This window comes from Oncorhynchus mykiss, chromosome 5, assembly GCF_057628025.1.
Source record: "Oncorhynchus mykiss isolate SJ-2025 chromosome 5, ASM5762802v1, whole genome shotgun sequence".
NCBI lineage: Eukaryota > Metazoa > Chordata > Actinopteri > Salmoniformes > Salmonidae > Oncorhynchus > Oncorhynchus mykiss.
Genome location: NC_143026.1, coordinates 71,083,248 through 71,104,675, shown reverse-complemented (window position 1 = coordinate 71,104,675; position 21,428 = coordinate 71,083,248). Strand labels below are relative to the sequence as shown.

Here is a 21,428-nt window from a genome sequence, read left to right as displayed (position 1 = left end):
GGGACTGGGCACGTGGCTGGGCTGGGTGACTACAGGGTGGGGACTGGGCACGTGGCTGGGCTGGGTGACTACAGGGTGGGGACTGGGCACGTGGCTGGGCTTGGTGACTACAGGGTGGGGACTGGGCACGTGGCTGGGCTTGGTGACTACAGGGTGGGGACTGGGCACGTGGCTGTGCTGGGTGACAACAGGGTGGGGGCTGGGCACGTGGCTGGGCTGGGTGACAACAGGGTGGGGGCTGGGCACGTGGCTGGGCTGGGTGACTACAGGGTGGGGACTGGGCACGTGGCTGGACTGGATGACTACAGGGTGGGGACTGGGCACGTGGCTGGACTGGGTAACTACAGGGTGGGGACTGGGCACGTGGCTGGAATGGGTGATAACAGGGTGGGGACTGGGCACGTGGCTGGCGTACAGTAGACCACACGCCACTGGGGACCCAGGCAGGGACAGGAGGATGGGGCTTAAAAAAATGACTAATAAACATAAGCGATGAACTCTTGGAGACAAATAGCAGAGAATGAAAATTCATTTCCACCTCTCTTTGCACAGGGCCACAGTGGCTGGCAAATGATTAATGGAGGGTTTACTGCACACTATAAATTGTTCTCCTTCTCAACGACTCCCGGGGGGGATGAGGGTTTTTACAGACCAAGGCCCCACACGCAGCCCAAAAAAATATATATACAATTTAGAAGAATAAAAAATGATTGAACCTGACATAACCACGGCTGATTTTTTCTCTCTGTGCTGAGAACGGGTGACACTTTAGCCACCTCTGGGCTGGAGGATAAAAGGGCCTGCTGTCAATCAGCCGTTCCTGCTGACATCAGCCCATCACACAAGAGCAGGAGGGCTCTCTTTTTAAGAGGAGAGAGCGATTGACACTGGCGGAGAAAAGCACTCTGAGCACAGAGGAATCTAGGTGCATCAGCGCTGTGACTCGCTAACTGAGTTAAGAAAATGCAAGCCCTATCCTCATATCGTAGCCTAGCCTGTGAGTCCTTTTAGTGGGACACAAATTGCCAATCGGGCACAAATTGAGTGTTTCAGCCAACCACAGGTTCAGGGAAATGTCAATGGGCCTCCATATGAGCTTTTCATTGACTCCTGCACTCAGGTTAAAAAAGGAATATAAACACCAATGCTTAGAGGCTGTGTTTAGACATAGTTGTGTGCATCATGTCTCCTCAGGTGACCTTGGAGATATTTAAAGGTGATCCTATCCTTTTCTATTAGTAATTTGGGTACTGTAAGATATACAGATAAGTGTGTATTAAAGTTGCTGTCAGAACAATGAGATTTACTATGTCCTGTCTTGTCATACCACCCAGAATGATATATGGAAATGGCTGCTTTCATGGCATGTTACCTATGTAGTCAATCCTGGATCCTTTTACCTCTGAAGTGCATCACAATGATATCGCTTTCCTCTCTCTCATTCTCTCTCACCCTGCTGTGCTGTGCACCCCCCCCCCCACACACACACACTCTCTCCTTCTGTTCTCGCTCCCTGTTCTGTTATTCTGCCCCCCCTCTTGCTCTGTCCTGCAGCGTCTGCGTGTGAGTTTGCTGACGTAGTGGAACTGCTTCTACAGGCTGGGGCAGACCCTTCCATGAAGGACCAGGAGGGCTCTCTGCCTGAGGAGGTCACTGAATCCAGCTCCATCTCCTCACTGTTGCGCCAGTACACCGCCCCCAAGGGCTAGGCCCAGCTTCGCCATCCCCTCCCCTCCAGCCGGTGCCCATCCCATCCTAGACCTAGCATCCAGCTCTCTCAGTAATGGTCATCACACTCTGAAAGTGCAACCCACCACTTCATCATCTCTCATGTCCCATTCCAAGGAATGCATCCATTATCATCGCTATTAAAGAAATTAGTTTCTCTCTGACTTTTTCCGACCACCTCCTTTGATGACACGACAGTCATGTTTGCACTTCGGATTTTGTGTTGTGTTTCCTGATTATTATTATTTTTGAAAGACATTTGGATAGCATATGTATATTGGTAAAAAAAAAATAAAAAGAGATATAACTTCCAAAGAAGTTTACCTATTATTACCTCTCTAGTCTGACTGCTTATTTAGCATTTTAGTTGGTATCATCCTTGCATATATAGATCTGGACAAGAAAATACAAATTCAACCTATATTTGTCCAAAAATAAACTTAGAATATGCAATTTTATATTCAGATGGAGCATGGAGAAATCTAGCTAAAAGTTATTCCATGATAACTAACGTAACCATAGCAGCACACCGATCAAATTGCCTGGCCAGGCCTCTTCATTTGAGGGAACTCTTTGTCCACATCCTGTCTCCCTTGGCCCACCCCACATACCCACACCCTCTATTATGTCACTTAAGATATATTTGGATGTTCTCCAAATAGCCAACACATGGGCTGCCTCCAAATCTGCTTTAGTTTTTCGTAAGCTCTTCTGATCAGAGCAGTCTCTTTGGCACCCCCTCCCTCCCACCTGATGAGAATACTAAATCTGGAATCTCAGCTCTTAACTACAGCTTGATAAAGAAGCTAATGCACATTTGAACAAACAATGGGGACATGCTGTAATCCCTCTCTCTGAACACGAGGCATTAAATAACAGTCACCAAAAAGAGTCCTGCTGCGGCTGACTGCTGTCTGTCACCATGGCCCCAGCATACAGAACAGAGATGGTCCAGCCCAGACAGTCTGCTCTGTTGCAGTATCACTGAGAGAGAAAGCATTGTTATGCATTCCCTACACAACCAGGAATTATGCTGTCGGTATATTTCAAAAGGATGTTTCGCCCATTTTCCAGTAATTTCCTAAATCCTGATCGGGTTGGAGTAGTAGTCGGTGACGGCATGCTCCCCAGGCATGTCTGCACAACTGTGACACTAAGCCCATTATGTTTCCATTATGGGCCTCCATTTTCTCTGAGCTTTTCACTTTTGACACTGCCTCCTCTCAAATCGCAGCCCATATTGCTCAACCTTCTTTACTTAACGTTTGTGCATTTTTACAAGTCGCCTCTCTATGGTTCTCTAACACCATTAGTGACAGATGGCCAAGGTTTGTTACAGAGATGAACTGGAGCACTTTCCTCTCCCTCTCTTACTCTCCCCAGTCTGGGGGTTAAAAGCAGTGGCATGTCATTGTACTGGCCAATTCTTAATGCAATCCGCTTGCTAGTCCCCAGAACAGTATTGCTTGAAATTCAACAGTAAGCAAAATCTCAGCTCTGCTGTTGAAATGCATCCCTCTAATATCTTCAAGAGGACTCGATAAGTCTCTTACTGCAAGCCGTGTGTTTAGTGCATGATTAACAAGCATTGCCGTCTGCTGCTACTCAAGGCGATAGTGATCAAAGCTGCTACACAGACACTCAAGTGTCTATATGGTTCTTCTCCTCAGAATGTTCTTATGCAACACCTCAGCAGACACTGAAGGCAATATCCTGTTAACGACCCTCCCTCTCTCTAATTATATTATATGTGCATCTCATTTCTGCTATAATGACCCAGTGAAACAAACCTAATTTCACTTCAAACAGAAGAACAACCTTGAAGTTGTCATTGAAAGGTCTCTCTGTGACTCAAACCCTTTTAAAGCTACACTCTGTCATGGCAGCCATTGCTCAACATTAAAATAAACCATAATTTTAGGAGACAAATATCCTGTCTTGATGTCCAAGATTAAGTTTAGTCTGAACCAAATATCTATTTACATGTTAATGTGTTTCTTTCCATCAGAAGGAACACAGAATTGTTACCTTCAGGAAGTTTGTAATAAAAGCCTCAGATCGATGATAATGGCATTTGTGCTTGTGTTTGTCATCTTTGCAAAAGCAACAGTGCAGGAATTTCCCAGATTTATTTGTATACTAGTGCTGTAAGTGCCGTGTAAATTATCCTAACTGTCTTTGTCGCTGTTTATCTTTGTAAGGCAGCACTATTAAAGGCTATCCATTAATGCCCATGGCTTGTCTAATCAATGGCTGAATAAAACCAGCTTGTTTTGTGGCGTTTTATGCAGACGTGCTTGTTCTGCAACAGGAATAGCTAAAATGCAACCAAATTGATGATACTTAAGTATAGGACACACATGCTATGACTCCGACACGGCTGGATAACAGATAAATTATTAAAGAGTTATATTTACATTCTATTTGTTTCCATTTAACTATGAATTTATAGCCAGTATATTGCAGATGACTAGCCAACAAGACTGCTTTTAGCTCATGGGTTTTAGTAATGCGGAATTGTAAGGAACTTAAAATTGAGACTTGTCGTATTCTGTTAATTTACGATGTTATGTAATATACACTCCTGTATTTATGCCATACTTAATGCTTCTCTCTATCTCTACTCTCCTGTATTTATGCCATACTTAATGCTTCTCTCTATCTCTACTCTCCTGTATTTAAGCCATACTTAATGCTTCTCTCTATCTCTACTCTCCTGTATTTATGCCATACTTAATGCTTCTCTCTATCTCTACTCTCCTGTATTTATGCCATACTTAATGCTTCTCTCTATCTCTACTCTCCTGTATTTATGCCATACTTAATGCTTATCTCTATCTCTACTCTCCTGTATTTAAGCCATACTTAATGCTTCTCTCTATCTCTACACTCTTAGAAAAAGAGGGATAGTTTACCCAAAGTAGTAAGAATATTTTTTTTTAAACCGAGTTTTAAGTGAGAATAGGCATTGGTCTGAAGCTGAAAAAGAGAGGAAATTAACTTGAGCACCACAATGCCTATCCCAACCATGCTCTACTAAGATTGTACAGCACACAGCTTTGACCTACTACAATAGCTATGTTGGTATTGTACTAAACACTATATGTGTAGGCAGGTTGCTTAGGATTCAAACCTTCTCATTCAACCTAATTCATACTTTTGGAGGAGGTGCTTCCACAATGTGATTTGTACCACATACAAGTTAATGTATTGGATTCTTCACACACAACAGTAAGACATTATCCCACTACACTACCTTTTCATGCTCTTTTTATTAAATGAATGCAAGCTTTACTTTAATACTTACAAGACCATCTGGCTTGATTGAGCTGTTTTGTCCTGTAATAATGTGGTGCATGCCTGTATTTTTTGGTTAGTTGATGCACAACATAACAGGTGTGTGTTGGACACAGTAGCTCAGATAGATAGAGCCTGTCTGCTTTCCTCCCGAGTGGCGCAGAGGTCTAAGGCACTGCATCTCAGTGCTAGAGGCGTCACTACAGACCCTGGTTCGATCCTGGGCTGTATCACAACCGGCCATGATTGGGAGTCCCATAGGGCGGTGCACAATTGGTCCAGCGTCGTCCGGGTTAGGTTTTGGCTGGGATAGGCCGTCATTGTAAATAAGAATTTGTTCTTAACTGACTTGCCTAGTTAAATAAAAAAGGCTGATTTCTGTAACTTAGCTTATGTTTGTACTTATTTATCTTTGCAATGAAGATGGTGACGGAACAATAATACACATTTACAATCAGCCTATATCTAAAAATACATACAGCTAAATTATACAATGCATTCGGGAAAGTATTCAGACCCTTTGACTTTTTCCACAATTTGTTACTTTAAGGCCTTATTCTAAAATTGATTAAATTGTGTTTTCCCCCCCTCATCAATCTATACCCAATACCCTGTAATGACAGAAGACCAAAATGCTACAAGCTTGGTAATCCTGTATTTGGGGAGTTTCTCCCGTTCTTCTTTGCAGATCCTCTCAAACTCTGTCAGGTTGGATGGGGAGGGTCGCTGCACAGCTATTTTCAGGTCTCTTCAGAGATGTTAGATCGGGTTCAAGTCAGGGCTCTGACTGGGCCACTGAAGAACATTTAGAGACTTGTCCCGAAGCAACTCCTGCGTTGTCTTGTCTGTGTGTTTAGGGTCGTTTTCCTGTTGGAAGGTGAACCTTCACCCCAGTCTGAAGTCCTGAGCACTCTGGAGCAAGTTTTCATCAAGGATTTCTCTGTACATTGCTCTGTTCATCTTTCCCTCAATCCTGACTAGTCTTTCAGTCCCTGCCACTGAAAAACATCCCCACAGCATGATGCTGCCACCACCATGCTTTACCGTAGGGAGAGTTCAATCTTGGTTTCATCAGACCAGAGAATCTTGTTTCTCATGGTCTGAGAGTCCTTTAGGTGCCTTTTACAGTGCCTTGCGAAAGTATTCGGCCCCCTTGAACTTTGCGACCTTTTGCCACATTTCAGGCTTCAAACATAAAGATATAAAACTGTATTTTTTTGTGAAGAATCAACAACAAGTGGGACACAATCATGAAGTGGAATGACATTTATTGGATATTTCAAACTTTTTTAACAAATCAAAAACTGAAAAATTGGGCGTGCAAAATTATTCAGCCCCCTTAAGTTAATACTTTGTAGCGCCACCTTTTGCTGCGATTACAGCTGTAAGTCGCTTGGGGTATGTCTCTATCAGTTTTGCACATCGAGAGACTGAATTTTTTTCCCCATTCCTCCTTGCAAAACAGCTCGAGCTCAGTGAGGTTGGATGGAGAGCATTTGTGAACAGCAGTTTTCAGTTCTTTCCACAGATTCTCGATTGGATTCAGGTCTGGACTTTGACTTGGCCATTCTAACACCTGGATATGTTTATTTTTGAACCATTCCATTGTAGATTTTGCTTTATGTTTTGGATCATTGTCTTGTTGGAAGACAAATCTCCGTCCCAGTCTCAGGTCTTTTGCAGACTCCATCAGGTTCTCTTCCAGAATGGTCCTGTATTTGGCTCCATCCATCTTCCCATCAATTTTAACCATCTTCCCTGTCCCTGCTGAAGAAAAGCAGGCCCAAACCATGATGCTGCCACCACCATGTTTGACAGTGGGGATGGTGTGTTCAGCTGTGTTGCTTTTACGCCAAACATAACGTTTTGCATTGTTGCCAAAAAGTTCCATTTTGGTTTCATCTGACCAGAGCACCTTCTTCCACATGTTTGGTGTGTCTCCCAGGTGGCTTGTGGCAAACTTTAACCTGTTAGATCTCTAGGGGCGCTATTTCATTTTTGGATAAAAAACGTTCCCGTTTTAAGCGCGATATTTTGTCACGAAAAGATGCTCGACTATGCATATTGACGGTTTTGGAAAGAAAACACTCTGAAGTTTCAGAATCTGCAAAGATTTTGTCTGTAAGTGCCCCAGAACTCATTCTACAGGCGAAAACAAGATGATGCATCAACCAGGAAATTAGCAGAATTTCTGAAGCTCTGTTTTCCAGTGTCTCCTTATATGGCTGTGATTGCGCAAGGAATGAGCCTACACTTTCTGTCGTTCGCCCAAGGTCTTAGCAGCATTGTGACGTATTTGTAGGCATATCATTGGAAGATTGACCATAAGAGACTACATTTTCCAAGTGTCCGCCTGGTGTCCTGCATGGAATTCGGTGCGCAATTGCCAGCTGCTTGTACTTTTCCATTTGATATAGGGGAGAAACCATGTGTCCAAGAACGATATATCAATGAAGAGATATGTGAAAAACACCTTGACGATTGATTCTAAACAATGTTTTCAGTCGATATTATGGAGTTAATTTGGAAAAAAGTTCGCGTTTTGAGGACTGAATTTTCGTTTTTTTTTGGTAGCCAAATGTGATGTATAAAACGGAGCTATTTCTAATACACAAAGAATCTTTTTGGAAAAACTGAGCATCTGCTATCTAACTGAGAGTATCCTCATTGAAAACATCAGAAGTTCTTCAAAGGTAAATGATTTTATTTGAAGGCTTTTATGTTTTTGTTGAAATGTTGCGTGCTGGATGCTAACGCTAATGCTAACGCTAAATGCTAACGCTAAATGCTAACGCTAGCTAGCTACTTTTACATAAATGATTGTTTTCCTATGGTTGAGAAGCATATTTTGAAAATCTGAGATGACAATGTTGTTTACAAAAGGCTGAGCTTGAGAGATGGCATATTTATTTCATTTCATTTACGATTTTCATGAATAGTTAACGTTGTGTTATGCTAATGAGCTTGCTGATAGATTTACACAATCCTGGATACAGGGGTTTTTTCATAGCTAAACGTGACGCAGAAAACGGAGCGATTTGTCCTAAACAAATAATCTTTCAGGAAAAACTGAACATTTGCTATCTGAGAGTCTCCTCATTGAAAACATCTGAAGTTCTTCAAAGGTAAATGATTTTATTTGAATGCTTTTCTGTTTTTTTGTGTAAATGTTGCCAGCTGAATGCTAATGCTAAATGCTACGTTAGCCAACAATACTGTTACACAAATGCTTGTTTTGCAATGGTTGAGAAGCATATTTTGAAAATCTGAGATGACAGTGTTGTTAACAAAAGGTTAAGCTTGAGAGCTAGCATATTTATTTCAATTCATTTGCAATTTTCATGAATAGTTAGCGTTGAGTTATGGTAATGAGCTTGAGTCTGTATTCACGATCCCGGATCCGGGATGGGGAGATCAGAAAGGTTAAACAACACTTTTTATGGATATCTTTAAGAAATGGCTTTCTTCTTGCCACTCTTCCATAAAGGCCAGATTTGTGCAATATACGACTGATTGTTGTCCTATGGACAGAGTCTCCCACCTCAGCTGTAGATCTCTGCAGTTCATCCAGAGTGGTCATGGGCCTCTTGGCTGCATCTCTGATCAGTCTTCTCCTTGTATGAGCTGAAAGTTTAGAGGGACGGCCAGGTCTTGGTAGATTTGCAGTGGTCTGATACTCCTTCCATTTCAATATTATCGCTTGCACAGTGCTCCTTGGGATGTTTAAAGCTTGGGAAATCTTTTTGTATCCAAATCCGGCTTTAAACTTCTTCACAACAGTATCTCGGACCTGCCTGGTGTGTTCCTTGTTCTTCATGATGCTCTCTGCGCTTTTAACGGACCTCTGAGACTATCACAGTGCAGGTGCATTTATACGGAGACTTGATTACACACAGGTGGATTGTATTTATCATCATTAGTCATTTAGGTCAACATTGGATCATTCAGAGATCCTCACTGAACTTCTGGAGAGAGTTTGCTGCACTGAAAGTAAAGGGGCTGAATAATTTCAGTTTTTGATTTGTTACAAAAGTTTGAAATATCCAATAAATGTTGTTCCACTTCATGATTGTGTCCCACTTGTTGTTGATTCTTCACAAAAAATACAGTTTTATATCTTTATGTTTGAAGCCTGAAATGTGGCAAAAGGTCGCAAGGCACTGAATACTTTCGCAAGGCACTGTAGCGAACTCCAAGCGGGCTGTTATGTGCCTTTTACTGAGGAGTGGCTTACGTCTGGCCACTCTACCATAAAGGCCTGATTGGTTGAGTGCGGCAGAGATGTGTGTCCTTCTGAAAGCTTCTCCCATCTCCAAAGAGGAACTCTGGAGCTCTGTCCGAGGGACCATTGGGTTATTGGTCACCTCCCTGACCAAGGTCCTTCTCCCCCGGTTGCTCTGTTTAGATGGGCGGCCAGCTCTAGGAAGAGTCTTGGTGGTTCCAAACTTCTTCCATTTTTAACAATGATGGAGGAGACTGTGTTCTTGGGTACCTTCAATGCTGCAGAAATGTTTTGGTACCCTTCCCCCGATCTGTACCCCGACACAATCCTGTCTCGGAGCTCTACGAACAATTCATTCGACCTCTTGGCTTGGTTTTTGCTCTGACATGCACTGTCAACTGTGGGACCTTATATAGACAGGTGTGTGGCTTTCCAAATCATGTCCAATAAATTGAATTTACCACAGGTGGACTCCAATCAAGTTGAAGAAACATCTCAAGGATGATCAATGGAAACAGGATGCATCTGAGCAAAATTTCGAGTCTCATAGCAAAGGGTCTGAATACTTATGTAAATAAGGTATTTCTGTTTTAGTTTTTTTTTATACATTTGCAAAAATAAATAAAACCTGTTTTCACTTTGTCATTATGGGGTATTGTGTGTAGATTGATGAGGATTTTTACAAAATGTGGAAAAAGTCAAGGAGTCTGAATATTTTCTGAATGCCCTGTATATAGACATATATAATAGTGAAAATAATGTTCTCTACATTTTCAATAAACAGCTACAATCTTATGGGATTACTCTTCTGAAGTGAGTGATGTTAAACACCACTGTTTAAGGTAATTGATGCTATTCTTACCTTCTGGTGCATGGTCATAGCTAAGTCATAAAATATGAATGATAGGTTGCAGTCACTCCTGGCCCATATGCTTCTTACAAGGTAAGAACAAGATTGACAAATTATGGAAATTGAGTGAACAATCCCTGGGGCCTTGCTTTGCTTGTCTGTCACACCTTTCCCTATGAGAAGGAAACACTAACTATGGTCCATCCTCTTTTGTTCTGGTTCTTTAGTGGTGGGCCGGCCATAGCTAGGTCCTTCCCACTGCTGAGTGGTTGCTCTTCCTCTGCAGTCTGAAGACTAATCTCTTCTAACTGCATCTGCTATCTGCTTTATGATAGAATATGCATGTAAACATTAAAGAGAAATACACCCACTTTAATCCAAAGACATTTTAGCTTTATTTCCTCATATAGATATTTCTGTACACAGTTCCTATCAATGCACAGAAGGCATATATGAATAGTTTCAGTGCTATCTTTTTCATCTTTTTTAAAGACACATGGCAATAAATAGCGCTCATGAAACAAGACTGTCAACACCTTTTGAAACTGTACAAAATGTACAACAATTAAGACGCAAAGTTCTGAGGCAACAGATTGAACAAAAAGTATATTGGTGTGTGTATATATTTGCATGTGTATTTTTTCCCATTGGCTTTCTGGTTGGCATAATGTATGCTCTTTTCAGCTGGTTCAACATTTGGCAAATGACACGGAAAGAAATATAAATTAGCAGACATTGTGATTTTGAGAGATTTTTTTACAGGAATTGTTCTGTCCCCTTATACACTTATTCTCGTCGTACATCTTTAGAAACAACATGAAAGTCTTGAAACCAACACCATCACACAAGACTGAGATTTTGTAAAACCTCTCTCATCTCACCCAGTGCGGGTCCTAAGATACAGCCTGTAATGCATGACACAACAGCATATTCAGATACCATGACAATCAGGCCATCAGCTGTTTTACACTGTCTCTAAGTATTACGTTTGATAATCCCTTTTGCATGTATTTATACTGAACAAAAATATAAACCCAACATGCAACAATTTCAAAGATTTTACTGAGTTACAGTTCATGGAAGGATGTCAGTCAATTTAAATAAATTCATTATGCCCTAATCTATGGATTTAACATGACTAGGCAGGGGCGCAGCCTTGGGTGGGCCTGGGAGGGCATAGACCCACCCACTTGGGAGCCAAACAATCCTGATGGTAAAGAAGACGGATGTTGAGGTCCTGGGCTGGCGTGGTTACACGTGGTCTGCGGTTGGACGTACTGCCAAATTCTCTAAAATGACAATGGAGGCAGCTTATGGTAGAGAAATTAACATTCAATTATCTGGCATCAGCTCTGTTGGACATTCCTGCAGTCAGAATGCCAATTGCACACTCCCTCAAAACTTCAGGAATTGTGTTGTGTGATAAAACTGAACATTTCAGAGTGGCCTTTTATTGTCCCCAGCACAAGGTGCACCTGTGTAATGAGCATGCTGTTTAATCATCTTCTTGATATTTCAGGTGGATCGATTATCTTGGCAAAGGAAATATGCTCACTAACAGGGATATAAACACATTTGTGCACAAAATATGAGAGAAATAAGGTTTTTGCGCATATGGAACATTTCTGGGATCTTTTAATTCAGCTCATGAAACATGGGACCAACACTTTACATTTATTTTTTGTTCAGTAGACTTTGATGGGTGATATTACATCTGTTGACAGAGAAGAGCAGCTTCTAAACAGCCAAAGATACTGGAGCCAGGATGGCTGTTTATGACTTTTCAGCATTAACAGTGAATGTTCCTTAGTCAAGATTAGGTTGGTGTGTGTTTTCTCATATAAATAAATATACTGCATTAATGAAACATTTAGTAAAATGATTGTTCTGTTCCTGTATCTGTCATAATTAGTTAAGATGTTGTCAGCTGCACCAATAAAAGAGGATATCAAATGTGAATTTCCACATTGTTGTTGGGTTGCCTTTGCACTTCTTTCTATCCTACAGTCATTGGGTCATGACGACTTCTAGCAGAGAGCATATTCTTGGAGTAAGAACAACAGAGAAATAAATACTGACAAAAGTGTACCCCCAGGACTACAGATAAATCACAGAGAAGAACATTACAGAAGAGAAAGAGTTTGAAGAAAGCGACTTCCTCCTCACATACACATAATAATCTGTGGCTCCCACACTGTATAGACCAACATCTAGTCATTCCTAAAACCCCAGTGTTGTTAGTTTCAGTATTACATTTAAAAAAAAACTTTGCATTGTAAAATTAGACTTGTGTCACTGTTTGAAACCAGTTCTCAAATGAAACACTGCTGGGTTGCATTGTGCATTCATCTCTCTTCTGTTTGTTGCTGTCCATGTACAAACGAGGAGAAGTGTAAAGTGCATTGCCAATGTAAAAGGCTTTAATATGAACATTGATCCTCCTCATTCAGAAGCATGCAGGAAGCTTCTTTTTTTTAGGGATTCCGTTTAGATTGTGGCCCTAACATTGCTGATGCCTGTTTGGGCTTGCCTCAGGGTTTAATGACAAACATCATCCCAATGCAGGAACTCATGCTGGAAATGTCAAATCCAGTTTTTTTAGAGAATGGAATCAAATCTATCCATAAAAAAATGATAATACAGTGTAAGTTCAACATTCAGTAGTGTTTTGTCCTGCCATTCTGTTCTGTGTGGCGTCACTGCTCTGCTCAGGTCACTGGTGGGTCTCCAGACATCCTTTACTCTAATGTGGTGGGAGGGTAGCTGAAGTGTAGCCTGTCCGGCATACCTACTACTTCCACAACCATTATTGGACAACAAGCAATATCAGTTTCAGGGAAATAGAAATGTAAAAAGCCTGCTTCGTCTGTCTCTGTTCCACAGTCAATCTGCTGTGTTCAAGGTGGAGCTCAGAACTGGGAGTGGTCCATCTCATCCAGCCATGATGCAGGGCTGGTGGGGAAGTCTGGGTAGCCCGTGCTGCTTCCTGTGGAGAGGTCAGAGGTGGGGCCTCCTGCCATGGACCTGAGAGCCTGCCCCACGCCTCCCTGCCCCCCATGGGCTATGATGCTGTCCATGGTGAAGCCCAGGTTGTTGAGCAGCGGGGTGTGGCCGGGCAGTGAGGCGATGGACGAGGGCGACTGGGGGAGACCGTAGGGACTGCCCGTCCGAATGTCATGATAGGGCTGTCCAGCAGCGTCCAGAGAGAAGCCTCCGTTCAACACTCCCCCGTCGCCCACACTCCCATACAGGCCGTTGGTGTGACCCAGGTCTGACAGGATCTGGTCATCTACAGAGAGAAGGGAGGGAGGGTTTTAACACTTCTATGGTGCTGTCATCAACTATATCAACATTATACTGCTTTTATCTTTAAATAGAATTAAGTGCCGTTATGAAACCTTTTTATTGAGGCAACATAATCTGTATTTCATCTAGGTAAATGGCATGGGTGTGTAGTGTTCCCCCAGGGCTTAGTAAGAGGTCGAAAGACTTGTGATTTACCTTAAGCTCAAACAAAGGGGGTCTGTGCGTGCAATAGAAAATATTTGTCTCCGGCAGTCCCTCCAGTGCTGTTTCAATAACAACAATGCCCCAGAGCACTTTCTCTCTAATTGACTAAAAGCTTCACCTACTTTATAGAGTTTCTGCTATGGGGTTTTCATTTCTCGTAAAAATGGCCTCCTTTTAAAAATGGCTTGAGACTTTTATGAGTCCCCAAAACGGGCTCACAAACATCAAACAACCATAAAAACATGGGGATCTCTAAAATGTAATTTGCACAGTAGAAGCTTCTCTTTTCGTGTTGGCTCCTCCATATTGGAGAAGTGTGAAAAGAAAGACAGGTCGAAGAGGAGGAGTTGAAGAAGCAAGAGAAAGATGTGAAGTGAAGGAGGTTTGGGGTTGGGTTAGCCATACTGACCTCTGAAGCTGAGCTCACTGTCACTCAGTCCCGCATCGTCTGTTGAACTCTCCTTCTCTGCTTTGTTGCCCCCTCGGTTACGTTTGACGCTTTTGTAGAACTGACCCCAGCGGTGCCGCCCTGCGTCCTTCTTCAGGCGCTTCTCTTTCGCACGACGATTCTGGAACCACACCTGCCATTGTGGGAGTAGAGACGTTTGACTTCTAATTCATGTATATATCTGCATATTATCACTGGGATGTTATATTAAGCTAGTCCAAACTAGACAACTGCTCAGCTTGGAATTAAAGATCCTGTTGAGGCACACACCTGCACTACTCTCATGTCCAGTCCCGTCTCTGAGGAGAGCTGCTCGCGGACGTGGCGCGCTGGCTTGGGAGAGTTCTTGTAGGCAATTTTAAGGGTCTCCAACTGTTTGGCTGTGATGGTGGTCCGTGGTCGCTTTGCCCCTGCCTCTGAATCATCTGAGAAAGACATGCAAGGATTAAAGAACATCTTCTGGAAGAATATTGTTTGCAATATTTGCATATAAAAAAGAATGAAATTAACTTGAGGCTTTTCGCTTTTGAAAACATCATATAGGCTTGGATGGACTGAGTGGTCATGTATGGCAAGTCAATACCCTTCTGAAACTGTCCCACTCTATCTGTAGGGGATATAAATCTCCCTGGGGAATGCTAGAAGAAGGGAGTTATTGGGGACCCACTGTAAAAGTGCATTGCATCACTTAACATAATCAATCAGTGGGCCATGGAAATTTCCATAAATACACAGGCAGAGCTTTCAGAATCAGATCCATAAAAGGTCACAGCAACTGGAGATTTAATGCCCAAGCAGGACACTGAGAGACACTGAGAGACACTGGGACCCCATCTGGCTGGGTTTATGATGATTCTGTCGCTCCACTATCCCACTGTCTCTTGTGATTCCTCAATGCTTCAGTATTATTGTACATAAAGGAGTTAATTGCACCTTGCTGTCTGCTGAACTCCCTGTCTGAATGCTTTTGAATGGGCTGCTAACTCCTGCACCACTCTCCATAACTCCCCTGCTGGACCCTGCTGGACCCATTACTCAGAGCGTCACACCAGCTCTAGATAGTTAATTCAAGTCAATTCCCTGAAGAAGTTCTGAATATGATGGTGTTTGATGGCCGATTGGCCATAGAACTAGTAGGATGGCCCAGTCAGAAACCTACCATTCTGTTTGGCTGTTTCATAGTCCTCCTTGCACACCAGCCTGCCATCCTCCATGAGGTAGAACTCATCCCCAGTGGCCAGCTGCCGGCTGCACATAACGCAGGCGAAGCAGTGCAGGTGGTACACAAAGTCCTGGGCCTTCCGCACCACCTGAGTCGGAGGGATCCCCTGTTGGCACGACGCACACTTTGTTCCAAACCGCCTGCAAGTACACACACACACACACACACACACACACACACACACACACACACACACACACACACACACACACACACACACACACACACACACACACACACACACACACACACACACACACACACACACACCTGCCATCAGATACACAAACCCCACACAGAACAGGTGGATGCATCTCCACTGTTCAGAGGCTGAAGGTAACATGGCCTTATAGCATAGTTATAACGTAGCACACATAGTTTCCACCTCCACTTCCACCTGTAATAATAGTATCTGTAATACTACTTGGGTTAGTTGTTAGTTGTGGAGAGGCAAAGCATCAGTGGTGGAATGTATTTGTGTTGGTGGTGGGCTTGTCCTCAGCTTGACGAATGGCCTGGATCAATGCAGTGGAAGTGGAGGCTATAAGAACCAGTAGAGAGAGCCCTGCACAGTAAACAGGCTGAAGAGAACCAATAAAACACTGACTCAGGATGGGGCTGTAAATCACAAAGCCTATACAGAAAAATAAACCCTTCCTTTAGACCAAGGAGAAGTTTCTTCATTACTGCTAGGAAATCCTGCACTATACTCCAGTTTCCAGCCCAGGCCTCAGCCCCATCATCTCTACTCCTCTCCCTGTCTCCGATAGCATCCCCATAGTGCACACGCAGCATCACTGCAGTTGTAAACAGCAAAAATCGCCCCTATTGTCCCCAGGGCCGACTAATAAAGTTATCTCCACTCTCTGACTCGCAAGCTTTTTAGTCTCATTGAAGCTTCTGACATTAAAACCTCTCAAACATGATTTAGTAAAAGACAGTACTGATCCTGTTTTGGATAAAAGTCTAACTTAATTTACTTCTTTAATGCCTCAGAAATTCAATCGTAAAAAGATGGAAGCAAAAGAAAGAGAAAGAGCGATGAGAAGAAATTCAAGTTGATGTTGTGTGTGTCGAACTAAGGCTGCTGGATCAGTAATTCATTCAATTAGTATATAGAGTGTTTGGAGTTGAAAGTTTAATTGTTATGTGTTCTGTCTCATCCAACATAAGTATTCAACAAGGACAGAAAGGCAGGAGGATGTTGTAGGATGTTCAGCTTGATTAACCTCATTGTGTTGGTCCTGTCACTAAGTATTGACACAAGCCTGTTTTTTAACATCCACATCATTATATTATGTTATTATATTATATTATGAAAGTAAACTATGTAAAGAGGAAAATCCTCCCTAGCACTAGTCCTGTATGATAAGTGAAGTCAAAGCTAGTTCATGAGTAATGTGCTCACCAAATCTTTCCTCAAAAGCAACATGCAATACAGAGCACTCTGATCATGTCACAGATTTTACAAGTCAAAATCAGTGCAATTTTATTGCCATTTTTGAGCTCACAAATATTAAAGTGAATCACTTCTACAAGTAATGTCACTTAGCTTGCAGCAATCAAATTCTCAAAATTCCCATTCAAACAAAATAGGGGAATGTTTTAAGATTAAGATGAAGAAGTGGAACTCACTTGAAGAAGTCCTCTTTGCAGTACACATTTCCTGCCCGCGAGAAACACTTGTCTGCCAGCAACGCTTGACAGTCTGCGCACTTGAGGCACTTGGAATGCCAGTGGCGGTCCAGCACCTTCAGGATGAACTTGTCGAGGATGTGTTGACTACAGCCCGCACACTGGGGGATTTCTATGGGGAGAGAGAGAGAGAGAACACACCATGAGTTAAGATAAAATATTGGTGGTGGAATAGTGCAAGGAGAAAAGGTGAGCATTGCCCTTGCAGGTTTTTAAGATCAGAGCCGGCTAAAATTGTGTTAAACGAAATCGGTAATGTAGCCTAATTCCTCACCATTGTGACCCTCGATGAAAACAAATATGGTCTGACAGAGTAAATTGTATCATCATGCCATATTCGACTTGGGTTTATCAAAGGCCTGTGCCAGTGCCACAATATTTAGCCTTGAAGTGGATTTGATTGGATAAGCCGACTGATTCCGAAAAACCAAGAAGTATAATATATATAATATATAATAAATACTAATAGTCATAAACAACGTGAATGGAAAAAAACTTGGCTATAAGAAGGAGCAATAACCTCGGCCTTATAGTGTTAAAAACAATGCACTATTATCACCATCAACATCGTAACACCAGCACAGTGTCGCTATTAATGTGATTAGTCTATGCAAAATGAAATAGCCAGAGTTATTTTTATATTTATAAATATATATACATATATATTATAATGTGATAGAATAATGCATATTAATATTATTGTTATTATTATTATTTTTGCCATCTTTTTTTTCATTTTAGAAAATGAAACTTCGGGAATAATTTCCCTCAATCTCCGTTGTCGTCAGTGCAATGGTACCGCATGTGAACAATGGCCAGATGAAGAGAGGCTTCTCATTATAGACTAAATTGCCTTTTCAGTATCTTAGAATAGCGGGTGAGGGCATGAAGAGATCGCAATGGAAACTGACCCCTCAAACTCATGAAAACGGATGCAACAAGCAACGTTTTGTGCACAAAATAATTTGCCAGGTGATTTTTTTTGTACTCGAGTAGTTTAATATTTGTACTATATCTACAAGTATGTCTGCAATTAGGCTTTGCCAAACCTATTGTTGTTTTAATTATTATTATTTATTTATTACTCATACGGCCTATGAGTAATCTCATCACACCCATACCAAACTGTTTAAATGTGCGCTGTGGAGGTCATGACAACATTTCAAAACAATTACAATACAGTAGGCCTACATGTGCATCTTCATACTGTAGCCTACGTTGGGAGACATTTTTGAAGAGTAAAACATTTACATTTTATTGTATAGCTTCTGGAGGGCTGCTCAATGAACTGCATGTATACATAAGGCCTAAGCTAAGCATGCACAAATATATGGTTGATTTTACAATACACTTATGAAGGTGATACGGTAGCCTATACAATGTACAGGAGTTGCATTTTGAGATGCTGCAAAGCTCAATTTCTTTAATTGTACTATTGCGATGTGGCATTAGCCTATACAGACATCGAAATACCAGGTGTTTCCCAATCAACTTCACAATCAAATGAGATAACTATGGAGTACATGGCTTTTTAAGACTTTTTTACAAAACTTAAATGAAAGTTAGGTGTATTTTACATCCACAAAATATTAAAGAAATGCCCTGATTTGTGGAGCGTTATGCATTATGCTTTGGTGTAAGTGATGATACTGAAAGGATAGCACGAGGGCCAATCTTGGCAGTATTCACGTTCGATGTCTAATAGCCTCTTCACCCCCCACCCTCTCTCTCTCTCTCTTTCTGCATAACTTGTAAATCACACGATTATACCACTTAAGATCTCTTGTGAGCCTCCTCAAGAGGGGTCCTCAAATCTAATCAAATGTGATCCTATAAGCTTCCTTTTCTCAGTTACAATATATGCATCTCCTACAACATAAATATATCATCCTGTTTTACTGTATTTCGATTAGCAGAGGATAATTGTGTTTTTTAACAGGACTAAAAAAAAAGTGTTTCATATCAACCAAGTCATGTACTTATTAGCTACACTATCGGAATAACTGTAGGTCTTATAGGGAACGAGCACATAGCCTATAGAGCTCATAGGCCACATTGAGCTCACATGTTTTGTAGATTGCATGACCTACACTTCAAAGCAAGCAGACTGTAAACTCTATTCAGGAAATAATCGTATTTTTCTTGGGGCCGTCTCTTGTATCCAAACGGTTTAGAATAATTACCCTTATTCATAAGAGCATGCTAACAGCCATATTAATCATGATAATAAGAATGTTTAGATACACAATACTAAATTGCTTTTATTCCCAGAGTAATGCCGTATTAAATCCTGCATGTTTGCACCAATGGGGGTTGAGTGGCAAGATCTTTACACAGTCTTTACACAATCTCCTTCGATTTACAAAATTAAAGAGCATACCCCACTAACATATAGTTTTATAGGTTAAACCAATTATATTTCACAATTCTGCATTGTTTCACTTCGTGCATTAAACATTATGGTTCACTGCCTTTACCAATAAGGTAGCCTAAATGAAGGTCAATTCAAGACAATTTTAAATGGGTTAAATGATAAATTATGCTTGATTTTGAGCAAAAAAATATACTCTCCTGCGCTGAAAGAATCAACAACTCGTTTGGATCTGTGATGTAAACTATATAGTATTTCATTGTGGATTAAAAGCAACATTAGAGGTAATAGAGTAGGTCTATCTATACATTTCCGTGGCTCGCATATGAATAATTAGGTCAGGAATGTATCCAATTCCAGTTCCATCTTGATTGCAGGATCAGATTATATAGCATAGATTATCAAACCTGAGTTAAAGAGCAGATGCGAAGATAATGAGCAATTATTTGCTTTGATGCTGAGGCATTGAACGATTTACTGCACACACAATGTAGTGAAATATTCCACGTTTGTCATTTTTTAAATAAAAATGTAAAATACTTATTTTAGTAGGCTATAATATCATATCACAATCTGTACGTGTAATATAGCCTACACCCTATGTGTCAAACAATAATAAGACTGACATAATTGTACAATTATGTAGCCTACAATTGTACAATAACACAGCTATAGCAAGCATACGCAAACATAGCCTGGATAATTCCGATACGAATCAGTAATAGCTGTCAGTCAAACTGGTGGGGTATGGAGAGTAGGTGATGAGAGCGTCTGATCTCTCGTCCATGGCCAGACAAATAAACAGCTGTCTCATCTCTGACCAGAAGCAAACTTCTCATACAGCTCGAGGGAATAGAATAACAAAATGCGCTCGAGGTAGGGAATATGAATATTCCTGTATAATACAAAAGAATGTACAAACATAAAGTGTTTATGCCTTGATGAGTGTTATACTATTATACACATGTCCCAACCTAGGCCTATATATGCTCATGGGTTCTAATAGTGTAAAACCAGCATGTACAACTCGTGCATAAGACTGGGGGTTGGAAACACAACATTACGAGCAGTACAAACGCACACTTTAAACAAGACATAGGCTACATGTGATAAATCATCTCTATCTATACAACATTCCACAAAATTCCTCATGAGGACCAGAATATCAAAATGAAATGCATAATACCCTCACTTCAAAGAATAATATGAAACACACGTTATATGAATAAGTAGAATAATATGAATATATATGATCCAGTAGAACAATGTCGCTGCCTTCTTTAGCCTTGGCTTGTCTGTCCCTCAACCCAGTTTAATTAAACGCTACATATTTTTTTCTACAGCAGTGCCCTGCAGCATTTCAGAGCTCGGCTGCCAATTTCCGTATGATATAATCAATATAGAAAATGAAGTGGAAAAGCCTTACGTTGCATTGGCACTCCGAGTATCTCGGGTACACCCTTCACAGGACTCTCTGTTGGTAGAACAGCAGCACTTTGCATCATTGTGATCCAGAACGGGGAATAAACACACACATATACACGCTCAACAAGGTGGGCTGAAGCTCCCGTCTTTTAGTGAGAAAATGTAGAATATGTCAAATAGAAACAGGGTATGAACCCTTCTGTAGATCTAGCTGTCCCTTTAAAGTCCGGTATTTTTTATTATCCTGGAATATTGTCCATGCGTGCGAGATTTCGCCGTGCTCTTTTGATGTGGATCATACAAGCTGCTTGATTCATTCACACTGCAGGGGCAACTGTGACGTCACCCAAGCATAGGAACCACCAGGGACCAATGGGATCCTCCATCAAGCCTCAAATGGGCGGAAGAATTCTGCTCCTGAGCGCAGGTGTACAGTGAGAAAGACGAAAGAATTGGTGAATATGGCAATACGCTTTAATAGATAAACTTTGCACTATCAAGCGTCTCTTTCTTCAGAGATGTGAAAGGTAACATTGAGCAACCGCTACTAGCCTATACAGCCGAATCCACAGCCTACCTGCTCTGGTGACATATGAAATTAATACGTTTTCTCATATTTTTTTATTTTAGTTTTTATTTCACCTTTATGTAACCAGGTAG

At 41.4% G+C, this 21,428-nt stretch overlaps 2 protein-coding genes across 3 annotated transcripts in view; one reads left to right on the top strand and one right to left on the bottom strand.

Annotated features, from left to right (window-relative positions):
- Positions 1 to 2,040, top strand: part of LOC110524447 (acyl-CoA-binding domain-containing protein 6) — a 66,952-nt gene extending 64,912 nt beyond the window's left edge. For both annotated transcript variants that reach the window (XM_090235752.1, XM_090235753.1), the window contains one exon: positions 1,555 to 2,040. In XM_090235752.1, the coding sequence (XP_090091878.1) occupies positions 1,555 to 1,709 (155 nt within the window). In that variant the 3' untranslated portion in view covers positions 1,710 to 2,040. The remainder of the gene's footprint in view (positions 1 to 1,554) is intronic.
- Positions 2,041 to 10,468: 8,428 nt separating this feature from the next.
- On the bottom strand, positions 10,469 to 21,094 carry LOC110524446 (LIM/homeobox protein Lhx4-like). Its single transcript, XM_021604083.3, has 6 exons — positions 20,770 to 21,094; positions 16,913 to 17,084; positions 15,215 to 15,417; positions 14,326 to 14,480; positions 14,017 to 14,188; positions 10,469 to 13,386 (listed from the first exon to the last, which is right to left on the bottom strand). The coding sequence occupies exons 1-6, from the start codon at positions 20,846 to 20,848 to the stop codon at positions 13,007 to 13,009; spliced, it is 1,161 nt and encodes a 386-aa protein (XP_021459758.1). The 5' UTR covers positions 20,849 to 21,094; the 3' UTR covers positions 10,469 to 13,006.
- Between the last annotated feature and the right edge of the window lie 334 nt (positions 21,095 to 21,428).